General features: G+C 37.0%; 1 protein-coding gene across 5 annotated transcripts in view; it reads left to right on the top strand.

Annotated features, from left to right (window-relative positions):
- Window positions 1–22842, top strand: part of Nr3c1 (nuclear receptor subfamily 3 group C member 1) — a 121094-nt gene that overhangs the window by 92781 nt on the left and 5471 nt on the right. For 4 of the 5 annotated variants that reach the window (XM_051201004.1, XM_051201005.1, XM_051201006.1 and 1 more), the window contains exons 3-7: window positions 6386–6552; window positions 10289–10405; window positions 12900–13175; window positions 14100–14244; window positions 17928–18058. In XM_051201004.1, the coding sequence (XP_051056961.1) occupies window positions 6386–6552; window positions 10289–10405; window positions 12900–13175; window positions 14100–14244; window positions 17928–18058 (836 nt within the window). The remainder of the gene's footprint in view (window positions 1–6385; window positions 6553–10288; window positions 10406–12899; window positions 13176–14099; window positions 14245–17927; window positions 18059–22842) is intronic. The other variant, XM_051201007.1, reaches the window with a different exon arrangement.

Below are 22842 nucleotides of genomic sequence, written 5' to 3'. Positions count from 1 at the left end.
CCTCCTTAAAACTTATATTTCTTAATGTAAATAAAGCTAACAGAACTATGAGAAAGGGAGTGTGTGGCATTTACAAGATTTGTAATATTTTCTCCTCTATGAAAGATGACACAGTTGTTAATATCTGAATTATAAGGACTCAGGATTGACTGTTCATGGGGAAGAAATACATTATTTTTTTCTGTGAGGTAGACTAGACTCTGGGTGACAATATTTATTGTCAAATAAATATATAGGATCCCAAAAGTCATTTATAGATCGAAATGTGACCTTTACTATTCAAAACCACTTGGGAAATGTGTCCTGCTTGTTTGGCAAATATTAGCTGAAGACTTTAAATTTTATGGTCAATCAAATTAAGATCAGAGAATTGACATGGTTAATCCTTGGTGTGTCAAAGGTCAGAGAGGAGCTCTCCACTTTTGCCCATCCTCACTGAAAATCCTTGTGCCCTATGACTGTACATAGGTTTGGTACTCTAGCTTCTTGACTTAGGTAAATGGGTGTAAATGGTACATAGTTTGGAGACAGGATTTTCATTTCATGTTTTACATAAAAATGGACAGCATCCAAACAGCTCATTTGAAGAGTGAACATAATAGATCACAGATTATTTCATTCCACATTAACCTATAAATTTCTTAGCTCAAACTAAAAGATTAGGGGAGAAATTGGATCTCATTTCACCTTTGATCATGGATACAAATTATTTGGTTTTCAGAATCCTCACCATAAAACTTTCTGATCCATTCAGCAAGTGAGAAATTAAGTATTTTCAAAGGAAACATTGATTTTTTTTACCCCTCCTACCTTATCAAAACCTTAGAGAAAAGTTCTTTATGTACACCTAAAATTGAAACCTCTCTCCATAAATACAAAGCAAAGCAAATAGCCAGTCTTTCTTGTCTTGCTAAAATAAGATAAAACGTGTCTTCGTGAAACCATAGAACAGAAATGTGAAAAATCATCCTCTCGAGTACTTTTATATTTGGTTTGAAAGCTATTACATAGTATATTATTAAACAAATCAGTAATCTTTTAGCTAAAGCAAAGATAAACAGAGTCAGAAAATAGAGTCACCTGGTGTGTGCAGCTGAGTATTTACATTTTTCCTAGTGAAGAAAGATAAGAAAAGTGCAGGTGACTTTAATGTGTAAAATCCACCTTTTACTGTGAGCCCTAGAGGGAAAAATTAAATTACTGACTTGAGCTAATTCTATCGTTGATAACCAGGCCTGTGTAGTCTCTGGCTTCAACTCCATTTTGAACCTCTCTTTGGACTTGTCTGAATTAAAAGACTACAGCTACCTCAATAAAGCAATCATTCCTTTAAAAAAAATCTTTACTTTTTTTGAGAATTTTATATATAAGACCTATATTTATAATATTTCCCTGCTCCCTCTGTTTCACCATGTCAGCCCTCTGCCCTCTCAAATTCATGGCCTGTTTTTCCTCAGTTATTATTCGTTCGTGTGTGTGTGTGTATGTGTGTGTGTGCTCACACATGCACACACATGTATAAAATATAACCTTGAGTCTTTGAGTACATTACTGTCTTTCAGATGTAGTCTTTTAGGACTGACTACTTGGTAAAGGGCACAGTTATAGTCTGTGGCTTTTCATCTAGGGGTGGGGCCCTGTGAGATACCCTTCAACATTGGTATATCAACTGGTATTGTCATTATTTGGGTCTCATTTAGGAAACCATATCTTTGAGATTTCATAGGTACAGCTGTATCTCACATATCCTCTAGCTGTTACAATCTTCCTCTCCCCTCTCTCAAGATACACTCTGAGTCTTAGCTGTAGGCATTGTGTTCTGGATTCATCAATCAAGAATGAGCACCACACACTTTAAAGAGGTGTCTGGTTCCTGTTAGATTTTATTTATTTGTCCATGCCAATTTATGTGCTACAAGTTTTTGGCAAAGCTTCCTCAACCTTAGCACCGCTGACATCTGAAGCTGGGTAATTCTGTTATTGGGGGCTAGCTTGTGCACTGGAGGGTATTTGTCACATCTTGGGCCTTTATCTCATATAAAAGGAGCTTTCACCCATTTGTAAGAAAAAAAAATATCTTCAGACATTGCCAGATGTCCCCTAGGAACAAAATTGTCCCCTATTGAGAACTGCTGCCTTGTGGCATTTGAACAAAACTGACAAGCTGATGAGATACACCTATTACATTAGTAGGTGTTAAAAATTAAACCAGTGCGGCAGGCAGCTGTATTTACAAGATTTTCCCATGGAAGTTAATACTTGTTTTCTGAGGTGGATATCTTACACTGCATTGAAAAATTATTGATTAAATTCACTTAAATTGAAGGCTAAGCCAACGACAACACTTGAGTTTTGTAAAAGTTTAACATCTCCTTATTCTTTAGAGGAAAACCTCAGGTCTAGTACATAATGGCATTTTCTTTTGCTCAGAAATAGAACAATTGAGAATTTAAAAATATTTAAACTATTACCAAACTATTATATTATCACCCCATGTTCTCTGTGACAGCAAATTCTCACATTGTATTCTAAGGACCCATGAGATTCCCCATAATCCTATCAGAATATTTTTGTGATGATACTTGCACTGATTAGCTTAACATGTATTGGTCATTGTATTCACTATTACCACATAGTTAAAAGAGGTAAAGCCCACTAAATAGCCTTGAGAAAGAAAAAAAATGGTTAATTCTGTAAATATTGTAAATATCAACACCTGTATCTTTTTAATGTGTGACAAAATAGAAAGAGACATAAATACTGGTGTTGGCAAACTTTTCTGTCCCACCAGCCACTCCCCAAATAACCACACAGAGACTTACTATTAATTACAAATGATTTGACCAACGGCTTAGGGTAGCTTTTAGCTAGCTCTTATATCGTAAATTGACCCATTGTATTAATCTATGTGCTTCCCCAAGGCTCCTTTATGTCCTCTATGAACTTCCCTTGTTGCTTCTTCAGGATCTGGCTAGTGACACTCAAACTTGGCCCTTTCCAGAGTCCTCCTTGTCTAGCTCTCCTGCCCAATCTTTTCCTGCCCACCTATAGGCCAATCAGGTTGTCACTAAACAGTGACAGTAAAACATATTTACAGTATACAAAGTTTGTCCCACAGCATACTTGTGCTATTAGCATCTGATAGTAGCCATAGGAAAAAGCAGGTGGAAAATACAGTTATTAGAAGATGTCTGTTATTTTCCTTGAAGATGTAGCCATTTTGTTGAGCCCTAGCCCTTTTGGCATATCATAGCAAGTGACACTTGCAGTTGTATTCATCTGTTTCTTACATAGATGGTCAGTGTAACCCACTAAGTTCCCTTCTGTGTGACAAAAGCTGATTTTTTTTTTTCCACACATGTCTATGGTATGCAGCTTTACATACACTGAGTTCTTATCTGGTGTAGTCCAGATGATTTCCCTAAAGCTTGACTTGGGTTCTAGATTTTTCACTCATATTTCCCATCTGTAAATCATATTTAAGTAATCTGAACATGTTCTGTATATATTCTGATTCTCTGTGGTAATTTGGAGAGTAATGTCCTAGATTTTAGTCTTGTCTTCTGTTTTCCTTTAAAAAAGTAATGAGCATGTATGCTTCAGTCCCTTGCTGCAACCTTATGAAGTATTATTTAGGGTTTCAGTCATATTCATGGGTGATACTTCTCAGCTAATAGATGAGCAAACTGAAGCTCAAAGTAGTCGATACTTTCCAAAAGCTGTACAGGCTGTCAAATGGAACTGCTGAGATCTGAACCTAATCAGTATACTCCCTGATCAACCATGTGCCACTGTTTGCATGAGCTCACCTAGGGATGGCGACATCTTATCACAGGGTTATTTAGAGGATAAGTGAGAGCCTCTTCATGGCAGTGTTCTTAAACCATGCTGTACTTCAAAAGGCTGTTTAAAATTCAAATATATGCTTGTATTTTATACATATGTGAATATCATATATAAAACTGGTAAAGGAAACTTTAAAATTGACCTTAAAAATCCTTAAACAGTGTGCTCATTTTCCATAAACTAAATATACAAGCAACTTGGTGCTCTCTAAAAATAGATGTCAGTTGAAAAGAGATTGGCTGAGCAGGAATAGGAGCATCTTCAGAACAGAAGAGAGGGAGTTTTGCTTCCCTTGTACATTGCTACACTCTGTGCTCATCCTAGGACCTTCCTACTTCAGTGTAAAACTCTGGCCCAGAGTAGCAGCTTTACCTTACACGTCTACATTAGTGGAGGATGTGCCCAACCACATCGGCCACTTCAGGAGACGCTCTTCTATTAGAGGCTCTCAGTATGCACTCAGTCCACTTGCCCAAATCTAGCAAGGGATCAATACCTTGTGATATGGAAACAAGCAGAAAGTCTATTGACAGTGCTCAGAGAACAAATTTGAAACCCTAGAGCCTATTCCCAGAACTAAATGGTGGGAATGCTGCCCTATTGATTAAGTCACTAGATAAACAATTGGCAAAATGCAGGCAACTTTGAGGATTAAATTTAGGGTGAACCTTGGGCTTAATGACTTACTTACTAGAATTATAACACATTTATTGTTTGTTTCTTGAGATAGGGTCTCATAGAGTTTTTCAGAATTGGCAGTCCCAGACTGGGCTTAAATTTGTATTGGTCTTTCTGTTTCAGCCTCCCAAATATTAGGATTAGAGAGATAATTTAACAACTCCAATGACATTTACTATTTTTAAAATTTTTGTTCCTAAGTAAATTTAGCAACAGAAAGATATTAGTTGTCATTTCTAACTAATAAAACAAATGAAAAAAATGGTATAGTTGCCAATGTATTAATCATTTTTGCATTTGAGGTTTATTATTGTCTTGGGCAGAAATAAAAGCATTCATAAAGGCTGAACAAAAAGTCCACATCCAGTCCAGCTTATTCCTAAATAGCATCTCTTGGAGAATACAATGAGCAAAGTGCATAGGGGAAGGTAGTGCTATATATGTAAACTGTCTTCTATAAGTGATAAACAGCTTGCTTTAACATGAAGTGTTCCACACCCAACAATTTGATACCGCCTGCAGTTTTGAAAGCCTGTTTGAGAGCACATAAGAAGATAAGGATAAGGAATAGGCAGTGTAATTTAAAGCATGAGGCTGGAGTTCCTTTTTAGCTAGCTAGCTACATAATACACACAAACACACACACACACACATAATTGGTTTCAGAGTCAGCACGTATAATAAAAGTTCTTTAGGACAACCATCATTGTCTCTTAATTATGAACTGTAAAAGTTCATTTATCTTCTGTCCTAATTGTTTTAGGTAAAAGATAAACACCCATTGTTCTTTTTGAAAGTTTAAGAACTTTAAACCAATAAGCCCTACAATTCACACAATCTGGTAAGAAGTTTGCAAAGTGGAAAGTGAAGCCTGATCAAAACATCAGACTCATTCTTGTCATTGTTTGCCTTAGGGCCATTTTGATTGAGAGAGAGCAGGATGATTGTTCTCAGATTTGAAAACTAGAGTTTTCCCCAATATATACATTAATGTTTCTGGAATCATCTTTTCCAAGTTGTAGAAAACTATTGTTTCTTCTAGGATCAATTTATGCACTGGTATGTAATTTTTTCTATACTAGAGAACATGGATAGAATGATAGTGATTCTTAATTAGTGTAAGACCTTAAAATTAAGAGGGAAAAAGATTGATGTCCTAGGCAGTTAATGGGATAGAAGGAATTCTGGAGATGTGGTAGAAATATTCTTTCTTTACTTTAATGGTAGCTATAGGTATAATCCACTAAAAAAAAATCTTGGTAATTTTACTCTTTTAATGTATACCATTGTATTTAAATAGCAATTATATTCTAAGTAAACTACAACATCATTCTGTTTAGGAGCCACAAAAAGAATTGGCTCTTACACATCATGTTTTATATGTATGGAGTGTACAGGTATGTAGAGACAAGAACAGTTATATGATGTGTATCCTCTGTCACTTTCCACCTTTCTGACTTGAGACAGGATCTATAATTGACTGAGAACCTTACTATTTCAGTTAGGCTGCTTGGGGAGCCCTTCATATGCACATGTCTCTGTCCCCCATGCTGGATTATAGGTATGCACAATTATGCCCTGCTTTGTATAAAGATGGTAGGGATTTGAACTCAGGTCCTCATGCCTGCTGGGCATGTGACCTTAACCATTGAGAAATCTTGCCATTTCCTGTATTTCATTTTTATATGCAAAAATGACATTTTTAAATATGTTTAGATATGGTATTCTGGTGCTTACTAGTGTTTAAAAGACAGGATTCAGTGTGAACACACTGATGTGAAATGAAAAGGGAAAAAGAATTATATTTGTCAGTCCTCTCATAATGGTGACAATCATAACACTGTTTCTCCTCTTCCTTTAGCCCTGGAATGAGACCAGATGTAAGCTCTCCTCCATCTAGCTCCTCAACCACAACAGGACCACCTCCCAAACTCTGCCTGGTGTGCTCCGATGAAGCTTCAGGATGTCATTATGGGGTGTTAACATGTGGGAGCTGTAAAGTATTCTTCAAAAGAGCAGTGGAAGGTAGTGTGTGTTTTGAAGAGTTTCATTTTTGCTTTGTTTCTATTTCTCACAGTACATTTTGAATTGCCCATTGTATGCAAAGTCCACCAAGGCTGGATACCCATTTTAGAGACATGCATGGTGGCTCTTTTGTCCTCCATTGGGGAGGGGAAGGGAAAAGGAAAGGAGGAAGGAGCAGAACTAGAATAAACTGATAAAAAAATGTTCAGTCTGAGAATGAACCAGAGTAAACATGGTAAAGGATACTGCTATGTGAACTGACAGTTTGGTGAGTCTGGACAGAGAATGGAAGATTTCTATTCCCCATAAGCAAGTTGGCTTCAAAGCTACCAGCTGTACCATTCAGACAAAAGTGAGTGACACTGGGAATTGAGAGGAATAGCATTTTTTCTTTCATTTTTCCCTGTTAAATAAGAGGTCATGTTAAGTACTACAAACACCATTAAGACCTGATCTGCCCTCAGGGTTGTCACAGTCCCTTTGAGTGAAAGCTGAATTAACAATTCCAAGTACAGAGATTATCGTACAGAGGTCATCTGGAACAATGATGTTTTCAAGGTGTTTATACTGTAAAAATGATACAGTGTGACTATGTGCACACTCCAGAGGTAAAGATTAATAATAAAGATTTTATGTACTCTACCTAAAAGTATCATGATGGAATTAAACCAGAAAATAAAGCTAGATTTACTTCTGAACTATAATACCATTACAGACCAATTTCCTTAATTCTTATTTAAAATTAACTCACTTATTTTTAGGTAAAACTTAGTAGTAGCTACAGTACTTAAAAATGTTTATCATTTAATTATTTCAGAAAACCTTTACATCTGTAACTTGAATTTCATTGTTCTCAAAGGCATTTACCAGCTCTAAATTTCTATAAACTTTGGTATTCTAACTCAAATTTTTATGGAGACTAGTAAAATCCCTATACATAGTTTGTGACATTTCTTTTTTAAAGGATGGGTATATTTAACATCACATTTTTAACACATACTAGAAATTATACTTAGCTCCAATATTGGCATTATAAACACCCAAACATAAATCTGAGTAAGTTTTAAGCGTTTGTCATTTATATAAGATGGAACGAGAGTAGGTATTTTTTATTTTTAAATTTAAGATCTTGGGAGTTCTCCGTTTCTTTCTATGCTCCTCTTTCCCTGCCAGTCCCTTTTTATTATATTAATTTTACACCTAGTGTCTATAACTGTGTTGTAGAACAGAAGATAAACAGTTATCACTGACTTCATTTTCCATGTGTGAGGTACACATATGCCAAATCAGTCATAGTCCCCTGAGCACTTAGAGTCTGTTAGGATCTGTTAGATTCTGTTAGTCTGACAGACTAGTAATCAGGTAAGTGGCAAAGCTTGGATTCCAAGAAAGCAGTCTCCAAGTAAAGTCCTAGTCTTAGGACACTAACTAAGGCTATATGACAAGTCTTTGACACCTGCCAGTTCATAATGTAAGTGGATGCTGAAATAAAAGTAATCATAAGAGGTTTTACTAGGCGATACTATGCACTGTATTATCTGCATAATTACAAATTTTACAACACTCCATAAGAAAACAAACCCCCAAAAGTTAACGTTTTCAAGAACAGTTTTTGGCACCCCACTAATAGTACATGCACCCCCTATACCACACTGCTACGGAGAAGAGGTATAGAAGTTTAAGCTGATAGTATTACTTTATATTTAGTCTGTATGTTCTATATGCCTTTTGTTATGTTCCCATTTCCCATTCCAGTTTGATCTATGAAATATGTTATTGGTCACAGAAACCAGCTGGGTATGATATGGGAAGGGACTACACTACTCTATACCAGGAGACAGATATACTGGGCATCTTTTAGTCTGGTTACTACACCTGTCATTACTAGGAAGCCACAGTCACGTGCTAAAAGTAGATTTTAGCCAAAAGTACCAGTAACAGCAGTGTAAAGAGGCTTCGGGTGATCTGAAGGCTCTTCACTTGATATTGATAAAAGGAAATTTACCAGGTGGCAGAAAATTCCAAATATTGTCTTGAAAGGATGGTTGTTAAATTACTATTAGTAATGCATGACCATTCCTTTTGTCTTAATAAAACATCATACTATTGTGGTAACCTGAGCCTCTAGTGAAGATTCTCAGTTATGCCACACCCTATACAGAGAAATCATTATCAGCATAATATGCTTAGCTGAATCTTTTAGTTGGGCATAAACACTGAATTTCTTCTACTCTAGAAGTAATTTTTTCTAGTAACTGCAGGACACTAATGTAGGAACAGTTTGCAAGACAATGATGTGGGGATGTTTTTAGGGGGTGACATTTTTGTGCAGTAGCTGTGGATGCAATCTGTTATTTCTCCTTTTGCTGCAAAATGGGATTTTAAGGATTTAGTTTTATTTTACTTATATGAATTGTTTGCCTACATGAACACTGTGTGTATGCCTGGTACCTGTAGAGGTCAGAAGGCATCTGATTCCCAGGAACTGGACTTGCAGACACTTGAGAGCTGCTCCCATGCGGGTTCTGGGAAGTAAAACCTAGGTCCTCTGCAAGAGCAGCAAGTGCTGAGCCATCTCTTCAATCCCATATAATAGGATTTTATTGGATTAGTGCCTCCATTTTGTGTTCAGGAAGATTACAGATACTTGGCATGGGAGAATAGCCCTGGGATAAAGGTAGATGGGTAACCATTAGTCAACTTTGTATCAGTTTAATCTTTTGGGAAGATGAGGCTACAGTCAACCATGTATTCTAAACTTATATTTAAAAGAACATCATGATTTATATCAGGGAAAATTAAGTATTTTTTAATCCAAGTCTCTTGGTTGCCCTAGGCATTAAAGACAAAAGTTCTCTTCTTAGAAACCAGAACTAGATATGCTCAGTGTGGTGAACTGATTTTAAATATGATTTATTGAGAAATATCACTCATTTCTCAAGGTCTTGCAATCTCATCTAGCATAAGTAACAAAGAATGTTAATTATTGATATATCTATGTGAACAATCAAGTCTTACATAGAAAACTTCTATATTTATTCCCCAGGCAAATGGATCTTTTGATTGTTTTCATTGATATATTTAATACTCAGATTAAAAGAAGACAGGGTGACTGTGCATGTGCGAGACAAACCCTTAATCTTTTCCTTTTTAGTGTTTTTTGAAATGTTTCAATATGAAAGAACTTAAGTTCTTCAATACTAGCACTCTTTAAGTCAGTATGTGAGGCCACAGGTTACTCCAAGCATCCTTATATTCCAAAAGCATACTGAATAGTCAGCGTAAGTTTGCCAAGTTATGTAACCAGCTGCTGGCAATTGGTAATGTTTCACTTCTCTTAAAATTGTGAGAACACATTTTACCTACATGTAAAGGTATAATGTTGACTATTGAATTCAAGTCATTTTTTTTCTTTAGGGATTGCAAAATATTTTTAAGCCTGCTTTCTCTTTAGTCACTTTTACAATAGGTCATAATAATAAAACAGTGGTTACAGACACCATCTATAACTTTTGGATATCATTCTGTCTCTTAATTTTAAAGTATATTTACGATTTGTACACAATTGATTATTAAATTTGTTGACCAGAAGAAGTCCTCTCAACATTGTAATTCATGTAGACAAGCACACTTACTTTCCTTAATCGGGGACTTTGTATCATAGTCCACTCAAAGTTCATAAAAAAATACCCTTACAAATGTGTGGAACTTTAACAGCGCCTCTTTTTATCTCTTTTAGGACAGCACAATTATCTTTGTGCTGGAAGAAATGACTGTATCATTGATAAAATTAGAAGAAAAAACTGCCCAGCATGCCGCTATCGAAAATGTCTTCAAGCTGGAATGAATCTCGAAGGTAATAGAAATGTGCCTAAAAAGCACTATCTCACTATCACATTTGCTTCTTATAATAGCAGTGGATGTCATCACTTAATGAACTCAGTTTATATATGCTAACAGCATAATGTTATATTATTGTCCAATAAAATATATTGCATAATATTTTGGATTTTTTCCATGATCATATTATTCATGTGTTAATTCATCGATTTTGTTACATACATTGAATTTAGGATAGCCAGAGTGTATGTTAAATAAAGAAATTACATTACATAACTTAAGGCAGTTGTTTTCTTTCTTTCTTTTTTTTTGATCGAAACCATTCCCTAAGCTTGGAAAAGTATGTGGATGAGCTCTATTTCATGTTCCTCTCTTTTGCATTTCAAAAACATATGCCTTAAAAACATGTTTTATTACAACTCAACAAAAAAAATTAAGGTGTTATTGGATGGATTTGAGGTTTAAGTTAGAATTTAATATTCCTGTTTCTATAACAGGTTATATAATCAACACTTAATCTCATCTAAAGGCTTTCATCTGGAAAAGTTTGGGATTTTTGTGTAGTTGAAATAGCAAGCACTCTGAATGCAAACATGGCATTCTTACTAACTCATGTTAGTGTAGTACTTCACTTACTAAGTACTCAACAAATATAAAAAATAAAAAATTCAATGCCTGAATTTGAGCAGTATACTTTCTATTTAGGCACAAAGTCAATCATAACATAGTGTGGCATGCCACAAAAGGAATAATGCTACAGGATCAGGAGGGAAGGTCATCTGATTCTGTCCTGAAGGTCAGAGAAGTTATCCTGGAAGAAGTAGCACTAAATTGTAAATATAGACAATGATTAGGAATTAAATAAACAATAATGGCAGAAGCATGGTCACATCTGTATTGTACAAAGTCTAGCCTTGGGGCTAGAGAAATGATCAGTGGCAGAGGAACCAAATTCACCTCCCAGCACCCACATTTGATAGCTCACAACTGCCTTTAATTCAGTTCCAGGGGATCTGGCATGCAGTCATGTACACATACCCACATAGACAAAAATGCATATATGCATATACATAATTAAAAGTAAAAAGAAAGCTTTTTTAAAAAAAAAAAAAAAGACTAATCTTAAACTGAGACCAAAGGAAGAAAGAGTAGCAATGATATTAGTAAAAGATGCTGATACTGAAAGAATGTTATTTATCTTATTCTCTTTATAGGAGAGATTCCCAGTGCTGCCTTCCACAGAGCGCATTGCTAAATATAAAGATTTCAAATCCCCCAGAGCTTTAAGTCCATCCAGATTGTTTAAAATTGGCAGCCAAGTGCTAACATATTAAAACACTTTCTTGAAATTACAAAAGTTACAAAAATTAATTCAAATGTATATTATTTGTATTCAATGCAAAATGCTCAGTCCTAGATATCTGTAGTAAACCTCTTCCTCCCAAGACTCAGGGATCACTGCATAAAAGAGGGTGGAAAACTATAGTCAGGCAGTGGATGGCTACAGAAAACTGTTCTCAGACACAGGACAGCTACACATATGAACTCACAGCAGTTATGAGAGTATGCATAAGACCTGGCAACACTCAAGCCAGACCAATGGAGAAGGGGAAAGGGAACAGAGTCCCATAACCTACCTAAGGAGCTATTGTGGCCCCTGATAGGTCATCCCACTCCAATGGAAGTCCACACATCCAAGAGCATATGGACAGCACAAATTGTATTTTTATGGGCTTAAAAAAAGTAATAGGTGAGAACAGAGTTGGGAAAGGGGTGTGGATCTGGGAGGAGTTAGAAAAAGGAGTAAATATGATCAAAAATACATTGTATGAAATTCTGGAAGAATTAATAAGAGGCAGGAGAAGCAAAAGTTTAGGGTAAACAGTAAACTAATGGCTAACTTTTAGGGGAAACAAATGATGGGAGTGAATTCCTATGGATCTTTCCCTTCCAGAAACAAAACTTCTCCCTTTCCATGCCATGTCCTCACAATTAGTAACAAGGAATTCATGTATACATACACCACACTTACATGTACACACGCAAACAATCTCATATACATGCCGTCTTAAGGTTTCTATTGCTGTAAAGACACCATGCCATGGCAGTTCTTATAAAGAAAACATAATTGGGATGGCTGGCTTACAGTTTCAGAGGTTGAGTCCGTTATCATCATGACAGGGAGCATGGCAGTGTGTGGGCAGAAGTGGTGCTGGAATAGTAGCTGGGAGTCCTACGTTTTGCAGGCAACAGGAAGTCAATGAACTGTGACACTGAATGGAGCTTAAGCAAGAGACCTCAAAGCCACTCCTCCTAATAGCACTACTCCTGATGAGATTATGGGGACCAGTTACAGGCAAACTACCACACATGCCAAAAAGTTCAAAATACTTTACTTCTTTCAGTAGTAGTTTAAGAAATTAAACACCTCTTGTAATTGGAAAGTTTGGGCTACAAATGTGATTCAGTACATTTCTTTTTTCATTTTTTTTCCTTCCCAATATCCTCAGCTCGAAAAACAAAGAAAAAGATAAAAGGGATTCAGCAAGCCACTACAGGAGTCTCACAAGACACTTCTGAAAATCCTAACAAAACAATAGTTCCTGCAACATTACCACAACTTACCCCTACCCTGGTATCACTGCTGGAGGTCATTGAACCTGAGGTGTTATATGCAGGATATGACAGCTCTATTCCAGACTCAGCTTGGAGAATCATGACCACACTCAACATGTTAGGTGGGCGCCAGGTGATTGCAGCAGTGAAATGGGCAAAGGCAATACCAGGTAAGTCACAAAAGATGACAGAACTACAGCACAGACCTTTGTATTTCTTGAACAAAAGCATTCTGTGTTGGGCTTGGTAGATAACTCAGTGGTATGCCATTTGCTTGCCATGCATAAGACCCTGGGGTCAATCTGCAGCACATCCCCCCAATAATAAAGCTGTTTATAGGCCTCTATAGGTTGTGTATCATCCTAATCTCATAGCAAGTCTTGTTTCTCTTACTCATAAGGACAAATGAGAAATTCATAGTAAGCCATAGATGACACTATTCCCTAGTTTTCACCCATAGCATTTTATTTTAGATAGGATCATGATTATCAGAACTAACTTAAATTCCCTTCTCTATGACACCATTTATGAATTCCAGTCATTTTGTTTGTTTGGATACTATTTTTGAAATTGATAAACAGTGGGTTCTTGAATTTGTCAAAATTTACTAATACAAATTGATTTTTGCTTTTCATAAAATGAAATGCCACATGTTGAATATAAATTTCCATCTAATTTTAAGGCATTATTAAACAAAAGTTTCATGTTAGAATTTTGGTGTAGTAGAAGTAAATGTTAAGTACCAGCCCTGACTTTACAGATAGAGGAGATTGGCAAGCTTATGCCTACACACACAAGCAGAAGAAGACATCACCCTCACCATCTTAGCCAAGGAAAGAAGATAGATATCAGGAAAATTAAAATCTAAATCCATTAAGAAATATCCTAAGCCAAGACTCTTTTACTATATTACTTTGTTTATACGTAAGTAGTTAAAAGTGACAAAAAATTAACAGCTATTCATACATTTTGTTAAACCATTAAAAAGGTTCTGAGTGCCTAGATGTTGATCTGACAGATGCTATTAAAGGTCACCCCCAAACAAGGACAACTGGTAACTAGAGTGTTACCTTACACCTTTATTTCCAATTTAGGATTCAGGAACTTACACTTGGATGACCAAATGACTCTCCTGCAGTACTCATGGATGTTTCTCATGGCATTTGCCCTGGGTTGGAGATCATACAGACAAGCAAGTGCAAACCTGCTGTGTTTTGCTCCTGATCTGATTATTAATGAGTAAGTTATATTCATACAGTATTTTAATCATTGGATGTTTTCCCAGTGGGCTATCAAAATAATGTGGTACTGAATCAATCCTACCAGCTATCTAAGATCTGAACAAACTGGAAGCAGAGTTGTTCATCAGTGCTTGAGCTAGAGTAATTGTAAGATAGAGAACACGCATATGTACAATTATTACTGTCTCAAGGTAACAGTTACAAATACCTGAACTCCACCTCTATGAGGTGATATATACCTTTAATCCCAGACCTCCAGTGGCAAGTAGATCTCTGAGTTCCATGTCAGTGTGGGCTACATACTGAGTTCAGAACAGCAGAGCTACATAATCAAAGATAAATAAAATCCTTTTATACCTTGGGCATCCCCAGAGTGTTGAGCTCACTACAGTAGCATAGCAAGTAACAATAATAATAGTCTTATTGTTCTGTTATTGTAATTATATAACTCTAATCAAGAAAACAAAATGAGTATGAGAAAATTCATGGGGCAGAGGGGGAAATTAAAAACAATGAGGATGCCCCCACTGAAAGGATGTGAGGTAATACAGACACAGAGACAAGGGGTATCTGTTTGCATGGTTAGGCTTATAACAATCTCTGCTCTAGAAAGACTGAGAATTATGTTAGGGGTGTAGCTCAGTTGGCAGTGTCTAGCGTGTGTAAAACTTTCATTTGATCCCTAGCACAGCATAAACTGGGCACAACGTGCATACCTGTAATCTTAGCATTGAAGAAGTAGACACAGGAAGATCAGAAGGTCTTGATGATCCATGGGTGCATAGCTAGTCTGAGGCCAGCCTGAGCCACATGAAACTCTGTCTAAAACAGAAAAATGGTATTATGATTTTTTTTAAAAAAAACTGAAGAACTATTATAACAGTTTTATAAGTCAGCCATTTTCATATCCTGTAGGCCTATGCTAGTATGTGTGAATTAATTATGGCAGCCGTTCATCCCCTGGTCTCATGCAGCTATTTTGCTCACTGGTTTTCTATCGCCATTGTCACTGTGTTGACTAATGCTTTCCTCTGATCCACTGACTATCCAGTGTATCCTTGCTTTCTATTAAACGTTCTTTGTTGGCACTTAAACTGCTCATTCTTCAAACATAACCTGTTAGTTGACAGACTATAAATATAACCTCTTCCATATAGCCCTGGATGTTCTTACCTTCTATTTGTTATCATTAACCTTTGTGCCAATAGCTTATCCTTTCCTAGAATGTGTATAAGTGCATACACAGAGTCCAAGGGATATTCTCTGAAGAAAACAGAGATAATCCTTTACTATATACTTATAGGTTCTGTTAAGAGTTCCTCCCTAAAGTAATAGAAACCATAAATCCCTATTAGCACAATAGCATTCAGTTATACTTCATGTGAGTAGCACTGACCACCTGAAATGTGTTCAGAATGGCAATAATGTTGAAAATTGATGAATGAATTAATGAATAGAATATTAGAGAAGGAGAATTGTAGAGCATTTGGGACAGCCTAAAGAGGCTGTATGAAAATAAAGCAAGCATCCCTTACTGTATGTACCAGATTTAAAAAAAAAAAAAAAAATGTGTAGGAGTTACAGAAAAGCATCTATTTGAGTTAAATGTTAAATGGGAGAGGCTGGAGCAATGACACAGAGAATCTCCTTTTTATCTTACATGCTTTAGTAGAGACCAGATGAGATAGCCCAGATATTTTTAAGGACAGATTCTTAGGGAGTATGCCAAAGCCATTATTATGAGGTAACCCAAGACTCCAGACACCTCTTCTTTGAGCTACTGCTGGGTAATTTCTGGGACACACATCTCAGGATACAGCTGGGAAAGCAGTAGAAAGAAATCCTAGCTGAAGCAGTTAATCATCCAGTTAAAGTTAATATTGTTTCCCCACTGGTGGCACTTGCGACTTTCTCTTGCCACGTTTTAAGTGGTATTTACACACTTACCAAGAGCCAAACACCATTAGGAAAACTTGGAATAAAATAGTAGACAAAATAGAACAATCTGATTGGGGGGGAGGATTCATAGAGCCATAAGATAACAGTGAGGAAGGGGTGAGTGGAGATGATGGAGTTTTTGGAGCCCAGAGGGCTTGAATAGCTAATCATTCACTGTCCAAAAAAAAAAAAAAAAAAAAAAAAAAAAAAACACACACACACACAAAGAACAAAGAAACAAACAAAAAAAGCTATGAAAGCATATGGCATTCAAGGATTCAAGGCAGAAGAAGCATGAAGAACTGAAGCAAGCCCGGCACAGCTGGCAAGCCTGATGAGGAACTGAAAGGCCCTCAAGGATATGGTAGCATTTAAAGGAGTAAATCATGACAAAAGAAAATCATGTAGTTCATGAAGTAGACTTTAGAGACTTCAGATTTTGTTCTAGGGCCAAGAAAAACCCTTCATGGATTAGAAGTAAATAACAACGAATAACATTTAGTCTTGATAGAGGGAAGGGAATAAGGATTGAACGTGAGCCCAATGCTAGGCAGAGCACTCTACTAACAGAGCTCCACATCTTATTCCACAGAATACAGAAATGGTCCCTGCCTTTAGCTGCTTACTTATTACTTGTAGAGACACACACTAGGGAGTTCCAGACAGGAGGATTCCTGAGGCTTTCTGGCCAGACAATGTAGCCCATAAGAAAGATCCAGGTTCGGTAAGAAACTGTATCTCAAAAAATAAGATGAATACTGAGAAGATATCAAGTGCTAATTAATACTGCCCCCCCCAGCATACCTTTCACACATAACTGTTTTAGGATGGGATACTATATAACACAGAGGGGTTTTCTAATTTTTAAAAGGTTAGCTCAAAATCTATGTTGTAGAGCTGACTGTAGTCAAATGCCAAATGTTGATTAAGTGAGTAACTAATAATAACTTCTAAAATGTTAAAGGAAATGAAATGTTGCCTGCCATGTATGAAGAAAAGTAGTGTCCCTGCTTAAACAGGAACTAAGCAATAGACCTACTCATGAATGAAGGGGAAGCTCACAAGACCTCAACCCACACAAAGAACTACTGGAGCTTAGGAGTGCTGAGTGCAGGAGAAATAGTATTAGCAGGGAAAAACACACCAGTTAGTTATCCAATACCACTGGTCAGCCCTAGAAACATACACAAGTAACAGTATGCACACACAACAGGTTGTAATTACAAATTTAGGAATATAATAAATATACATATATGTAACAACTATTAATGCAAAAAGAGGCCACCAATTTGAAGGAGAATTTGGAGGGAAGAAAGGGAAATATATATGTATATATGTATTTATATACATATATGTATAATACATTGATGTAAGTATATTAAATCTCAAAAAATAAAATAATTTAAGAAGGAATAAGCAGATTAGAAGATCTGAAAAATAACTAAATCCTAATGATTCAATTAAAGTATGCTATAGGCATTCCAGAATTATATAGCTTAATGAGTTCAAAGTATAGCAAAGCATTCACAGTTCTGAAACAAAAACCTAATATCTCTAGTATAAAGGGTTGTATCATTGAGTAGACTCTCCTGTTCACCAACATTCTAGTTCTATAAGGGATTATTTACAGCACTAGGTATGCTTTTACTCATGTATTCATAAATTTGAAAACCAAACAAAAATTGAGCTATTTTAGACTAGCACTGTTTCTTTCTAACTCATACTTCTGTTTGTGTCTCACAGGCAGAGAATGGCTCTTCCTTGCATGTATGACCAATGTAAACACATGCTGTTTATCTCCTCTGAGTTACAAAGATTGCAGGTATCCTATGAAGAGTATCTCTGTATGAAAACCTTACTGCTTCTCTCTTCAGGTTGGTGAATCATGTACTCATTTCTAAGATTCATGTCTAAATATGGCAAATGTATGCAGTGTGGAAGTTTTAAAACTTGTTTTCTGTATTTATTATAGTAATTATACCAATTCCACTGAATTTTACTGTCAGATGATTTTCAGAAAGGAAAACTATAAGAAATGTGTGTGTTAAGTGTTACCAATGTTAGATAAATAGCTACTGTAGAAATAGGCATAGGATCTGCCCAGGGATCTCAGTTAATCAAAATCTTTGTAGAATCTTCTTGCCTTCCTCCCATCCATCTTTGACACATCACTGTGTAAGACATGGAGAGAAAAAATGGCAACAATAATAATTCTTTTTCCTTACTGCATTATGGTTTTGTATTTAAATAGTGAGTACTACCATGGATGGGAAATAGCCTAGAAAACTAACCAACAGTTTGTCAAAACAGTCAGAAGCTTAAACATTTAGACTCGAATGAAATTACTTTTAGCTAGCAAAAAAAGAAAAGAAAATCAAACAAGAAAAAATATAAAGAATCTTGTGCATTATAGTTATCTGACATCTTAAATAAGTACTAAAAGAACAGCCTTACCTGATATTCTCTAAAATATACAAAGAACTCTTTGAAGTCAACAATTTAAAAAAAAAATTGGTTTTTAAGGACTGAGAATATGCAAAGATACCTTACTAAAGGAAATAAAGACATAAAGTCAGGATGACACAGTGCTACCTGTCACATACTGCAGGGAACTGTCTAGAATGAACCAATCTGGAGCAGTGAGCACAAAAATACTGGGGAGGACACAGAGCACAGGAACTCTCCTTGGTCACTAAAATAATTGCAAAATGGAATGTCCATTCCAGAAGACATTTTGGTAGTTTCCTATAAAACCAAATGTAGTCTCATCAATTGATGTAGCAGTTGTTTGATCAGTATAAATAGGAATTGAAAACCAAGCAAAGAGAAGACCTGTACAACAGGAATTTGAAGCCTTTAAAGAAATTGGAGAAGATATCAGAAGATGGAAAGATCTCCCATGCCCATGGATTGATTGGTAGGATTAACATAGTAAAAATGGCAATCTTACCAAAAGCAATCTACAGATTCAATGCAGATCCCATCAAAATCCCAGAACAGTTCTTTACAGATCTTAAAAGAGCAATACTCAGCTTCATATGGAAAACCAACTCCCAGGATACCCAAAACAATCCTGTACAATAAAAAAACTTCTGGAGGTATCACCATCCCTGATTTAAAGCTCTCCTACAGATCTCTACTATATAGTGATTAAAAAAAAAACTACACAATATTAGAGAGGTGGATTAATGGAATCGAATTGAAGACCCAAATGTGAATTCACACACCTGTAGACACCCGAATTTTGACAAAAAAGTCAAAAGTATACAGTGAAAAAAAGAAAGTATCTTCAACAAATGGTGCTGGTCTAACTGGATGTCAGTATGTAGAAATGCAAATAGATCCATATCTATCACCCTGCACAATACTCAAGTCCAAGTAGATCAAAGACTTCAACAGTAATCCAGATATACCGAACCTGACAGAAAAGAAAGTGGGAAATAGCCTTGAGGGCGTTGGCACAGGAGACAACTTCCTGAACAGGACACCAATAGCACAGGCACTCAACTCAACACTTAATAAACGGGACCTCATGAAAATGAAAGGTTTCTGTGAGGCAAAGGACCCTGTTAGGAGGACAAAACAAATGGCAGCCTACAGAATGGGAAATGATCTTCACTAACCCCACATCTCATGTGGCAGAGGGCTGATTTCCAAAATACATAAAGAACTGAAGAAGCCAGATATTAACAAGCCAAATAATCCCGTTAAAAATGGGGGTATAGATGTAAATAGAGAATTCCCAACAAAAGAATCTCAAATGGCCAAGAAACATTTAAAGACATGTTCAACATCCTTAGCCATATCCAAATGACTCTGAGATTTGTTCCTACATCTGTCAGAATGGCTAAGATCAAAATCAAGTGGCAGCTCATGCTGGAGAGGATATGTAAGTAAGCGTGGTGGTTTCTCAGAAAACTGGAAATCAGTCTACAAGACCCTGCTATACCACTCTTGGGCATATACCGAAAGGATGCACTCTCATACCATAAGGACACTTACTCAACTATGTTCATGGTAGCTGTATTTGTAATAGCCAGGACCTGGCAACAACCTAGATGCCCTTGCTCAACCAGGGGAACGGATAAAGAATATGTATATTTACACAGTGGAGTATTATTCAGCTGTTAAAAACTGACACCAGGAAAATTGAAGGCAAATGCATGGAACTTGAAAACAAAATCATCCTGAGTGAGGTAACCCAGCCTAGAAAGACAAAAATGGTATGTAAAACAAAGGATAACAATGCTACAATCCACAGACCCAGAGAGACTAGGCAACAAGAGGGTTCATGAGGGAACAGCTCTCTCCCTGGGAAGGGGAAATAGAAGAGATTTTGTGACAGGTGGGGATGGGAACATGAGCAGTCAGGTTGGGACAGGGGGAGCATATGAAGAGAGTACTGAAAGAAACTACTGAAAGGGGATGTGGGCATTTCAGTGTCAGGTAAAAACGTAGTGCAAGGCAATCTCCAAGGTATGTACAAGGATGACAGCCCCAGCTAAAACTCCTAGCAATAGAAGATACATATTCTGTACTGACCATCTCCTGTGACCAGATTGCTGCATAGCCCAGTTGTCATCAGAGAGTTGTCATCCAGCAACTGATGGAAACAGATGCAGACTCACAGTCAAACATTAGGTAGAATTCAGGGAACCCTGCAGAGGAGTGGGAGAAATGATTGTAGGAGCCAGAGGGGTCAGGAACACCACAAGAAAACCCACAGAATCATCTAACCCATGCTCATAGGGCTCACCAAGACTGAATGTATAAACAGGGAGCCTGCAAGGGACTGACTTAGGCACTCTGCATATATGACACAGTTGATAGCTTGGTCCTCCTGTGGGACGCCTAAGAGTGGGAACATGCCTGTCTCTTTTGCTGGCTTTTGGGATCCTACTGCTGATATTGTTCAGCCTGAATACATGAGGAGGTGCTTAGTCTTACTGCAACTTGATATGCTATGTTTTGTTGATACGGGAAACTGATTCTTTCTTAAACAGAAGAGCAGGAGTGAATTGCAAGCAGAGGGATGGGGTTGAGGAGGATAGACTGAAAACTGGGGAAGAAATATAAAATAAATAAACTTATAAATAAATACTATAAGATATTGAGTATCCACCTTTTTCTAGACCACCAAGTTACAATATAACATGGATGGTATACCCAATAAATATATGTTGTTTTATTAAATGAAAGAAAAAAGAATGTAGGAGTCATAGGGGCTCTGAGACAGCAGGGCAGAGCACCAGAGCCTCTCTCGGTGCCTTTCTGACCTTGATTTTTCTCATTGGCCCTCCCCCCAAGTGTCATTCAAGATGGCCCCACCTGCTAGCTTAGAGGCAAACTTGGTAGCAATCTGTTCTATGGTATTTAATTCTCACTCCCAGCACGAGCAGCTGAATTGAATCCTATCCCATGCTCCCTGAGTATTCACTTGATACTGTAGTCATATTTCCTATTTGTAGGGAATAAAGAAGAGGTACATATACCTCTCTCCCTCTCTCTCCCAAGACCTTCCAACTGGATAGAAATACAGGTTAGTGCTGTGAAAGTGAACAACTGTACAAAGTGATATAAAATTCAGTGTAAGGACAGAAAATTACTTGCCAAAATGTGTGAACCAAGCCAAGTATCCTTAAAGGGGTGAAAAAAAGAGTGGAATTAGGAAAGTCTATTTATTATAGAGGAAACTGGGAGCAGTCTGTTTGGGCTTTTGTTTTCTAATTCTGAACAATTAACAAAATTGGGGGTAGGGCTCATCAATGCCAAGGAACTGACTGAGGCTGATGGTTTGATGTATAGCGTGCTCAGCAGTCCAGCCTGTCTTCAGAAATCCTACCAGTTGGTGAAGATGAGAGAAAAATGCACTCTTCTGCCCATAAGGAAGGGAGGTTTTCACACAGTGTTTTTCAGAGCACAAGCAAAGCCTGCCCCATACAACAAACTGCTTCATCAGGACCTTATCTGGCCTGGAAAACAGCAAATAGAGGATTCTAGACACCTTGTAATAGCCCTCCTGGCTCACAGGGAAGAAAAGAGGGAAATGGGTTTCTAGGAAATTTTCAGGTTCAGAAAAACTAAAATGTAATCATAGGAGAAAGTGTTTAATTGGGGGCTTGCTTACAGTTCAGAAGCTTAGTACATTATGATGGCAGGTAGGCATGGTGGTTGAAAAGTACTGAGTGCTACATCCTGATCTGAAAGCACAGACAGACAGACAGACAGACAGACAGACACACACACACACACACACACACACACACACACACACACACACACACACACGGCCTGTTGTGGACTTTGGAGACCTTACCACTCAATGATACACTTCTTCTAACAGTCACAACTACTCACCTCCTAGTCCTCCTAATCCTTCCACAGTTCCACTTACTGGTGACCAAGGTCTCTATTATATGAGCCTGAGGGGGCCATTTTTATTCAAACTACCACACTGCCCATAAACATTAAACATAACCCAAAACCTAGTCAGATTAACATACTGTCTCCCACAGAATGTCTGATTCCATCAGTTCTCATTACTTTTCATGAGCTTTCAACAAAGCCATGCTAAAAGGCAATAAAAGGGCCATAATCTGAAAAAAACAAAGAAAGCATTAAATCTGATCCCAAACCATTGGTATTATCAGGTAGGAAC

The sequence above is a fragment of the Phodopus roborovskii genome, unplaced genomic scaffold (genome assembly GCF_943737965.1).
Source record: "Phodopus roborovskii unplaced genomic scaffold, PHOROB, whole genome shotgun sequence".
Classification (NCBI taxonomy): Eukaryota; Metazoa; Chordata; class Mammalia; order Rodentia; family Cricetidae; genus Phodopus; species Phodopus roborovskii.
Note: the sequence above shows the minus strand (reverse complement) of the source record. Positions and strands in the feature narration are given on the sequence as shown.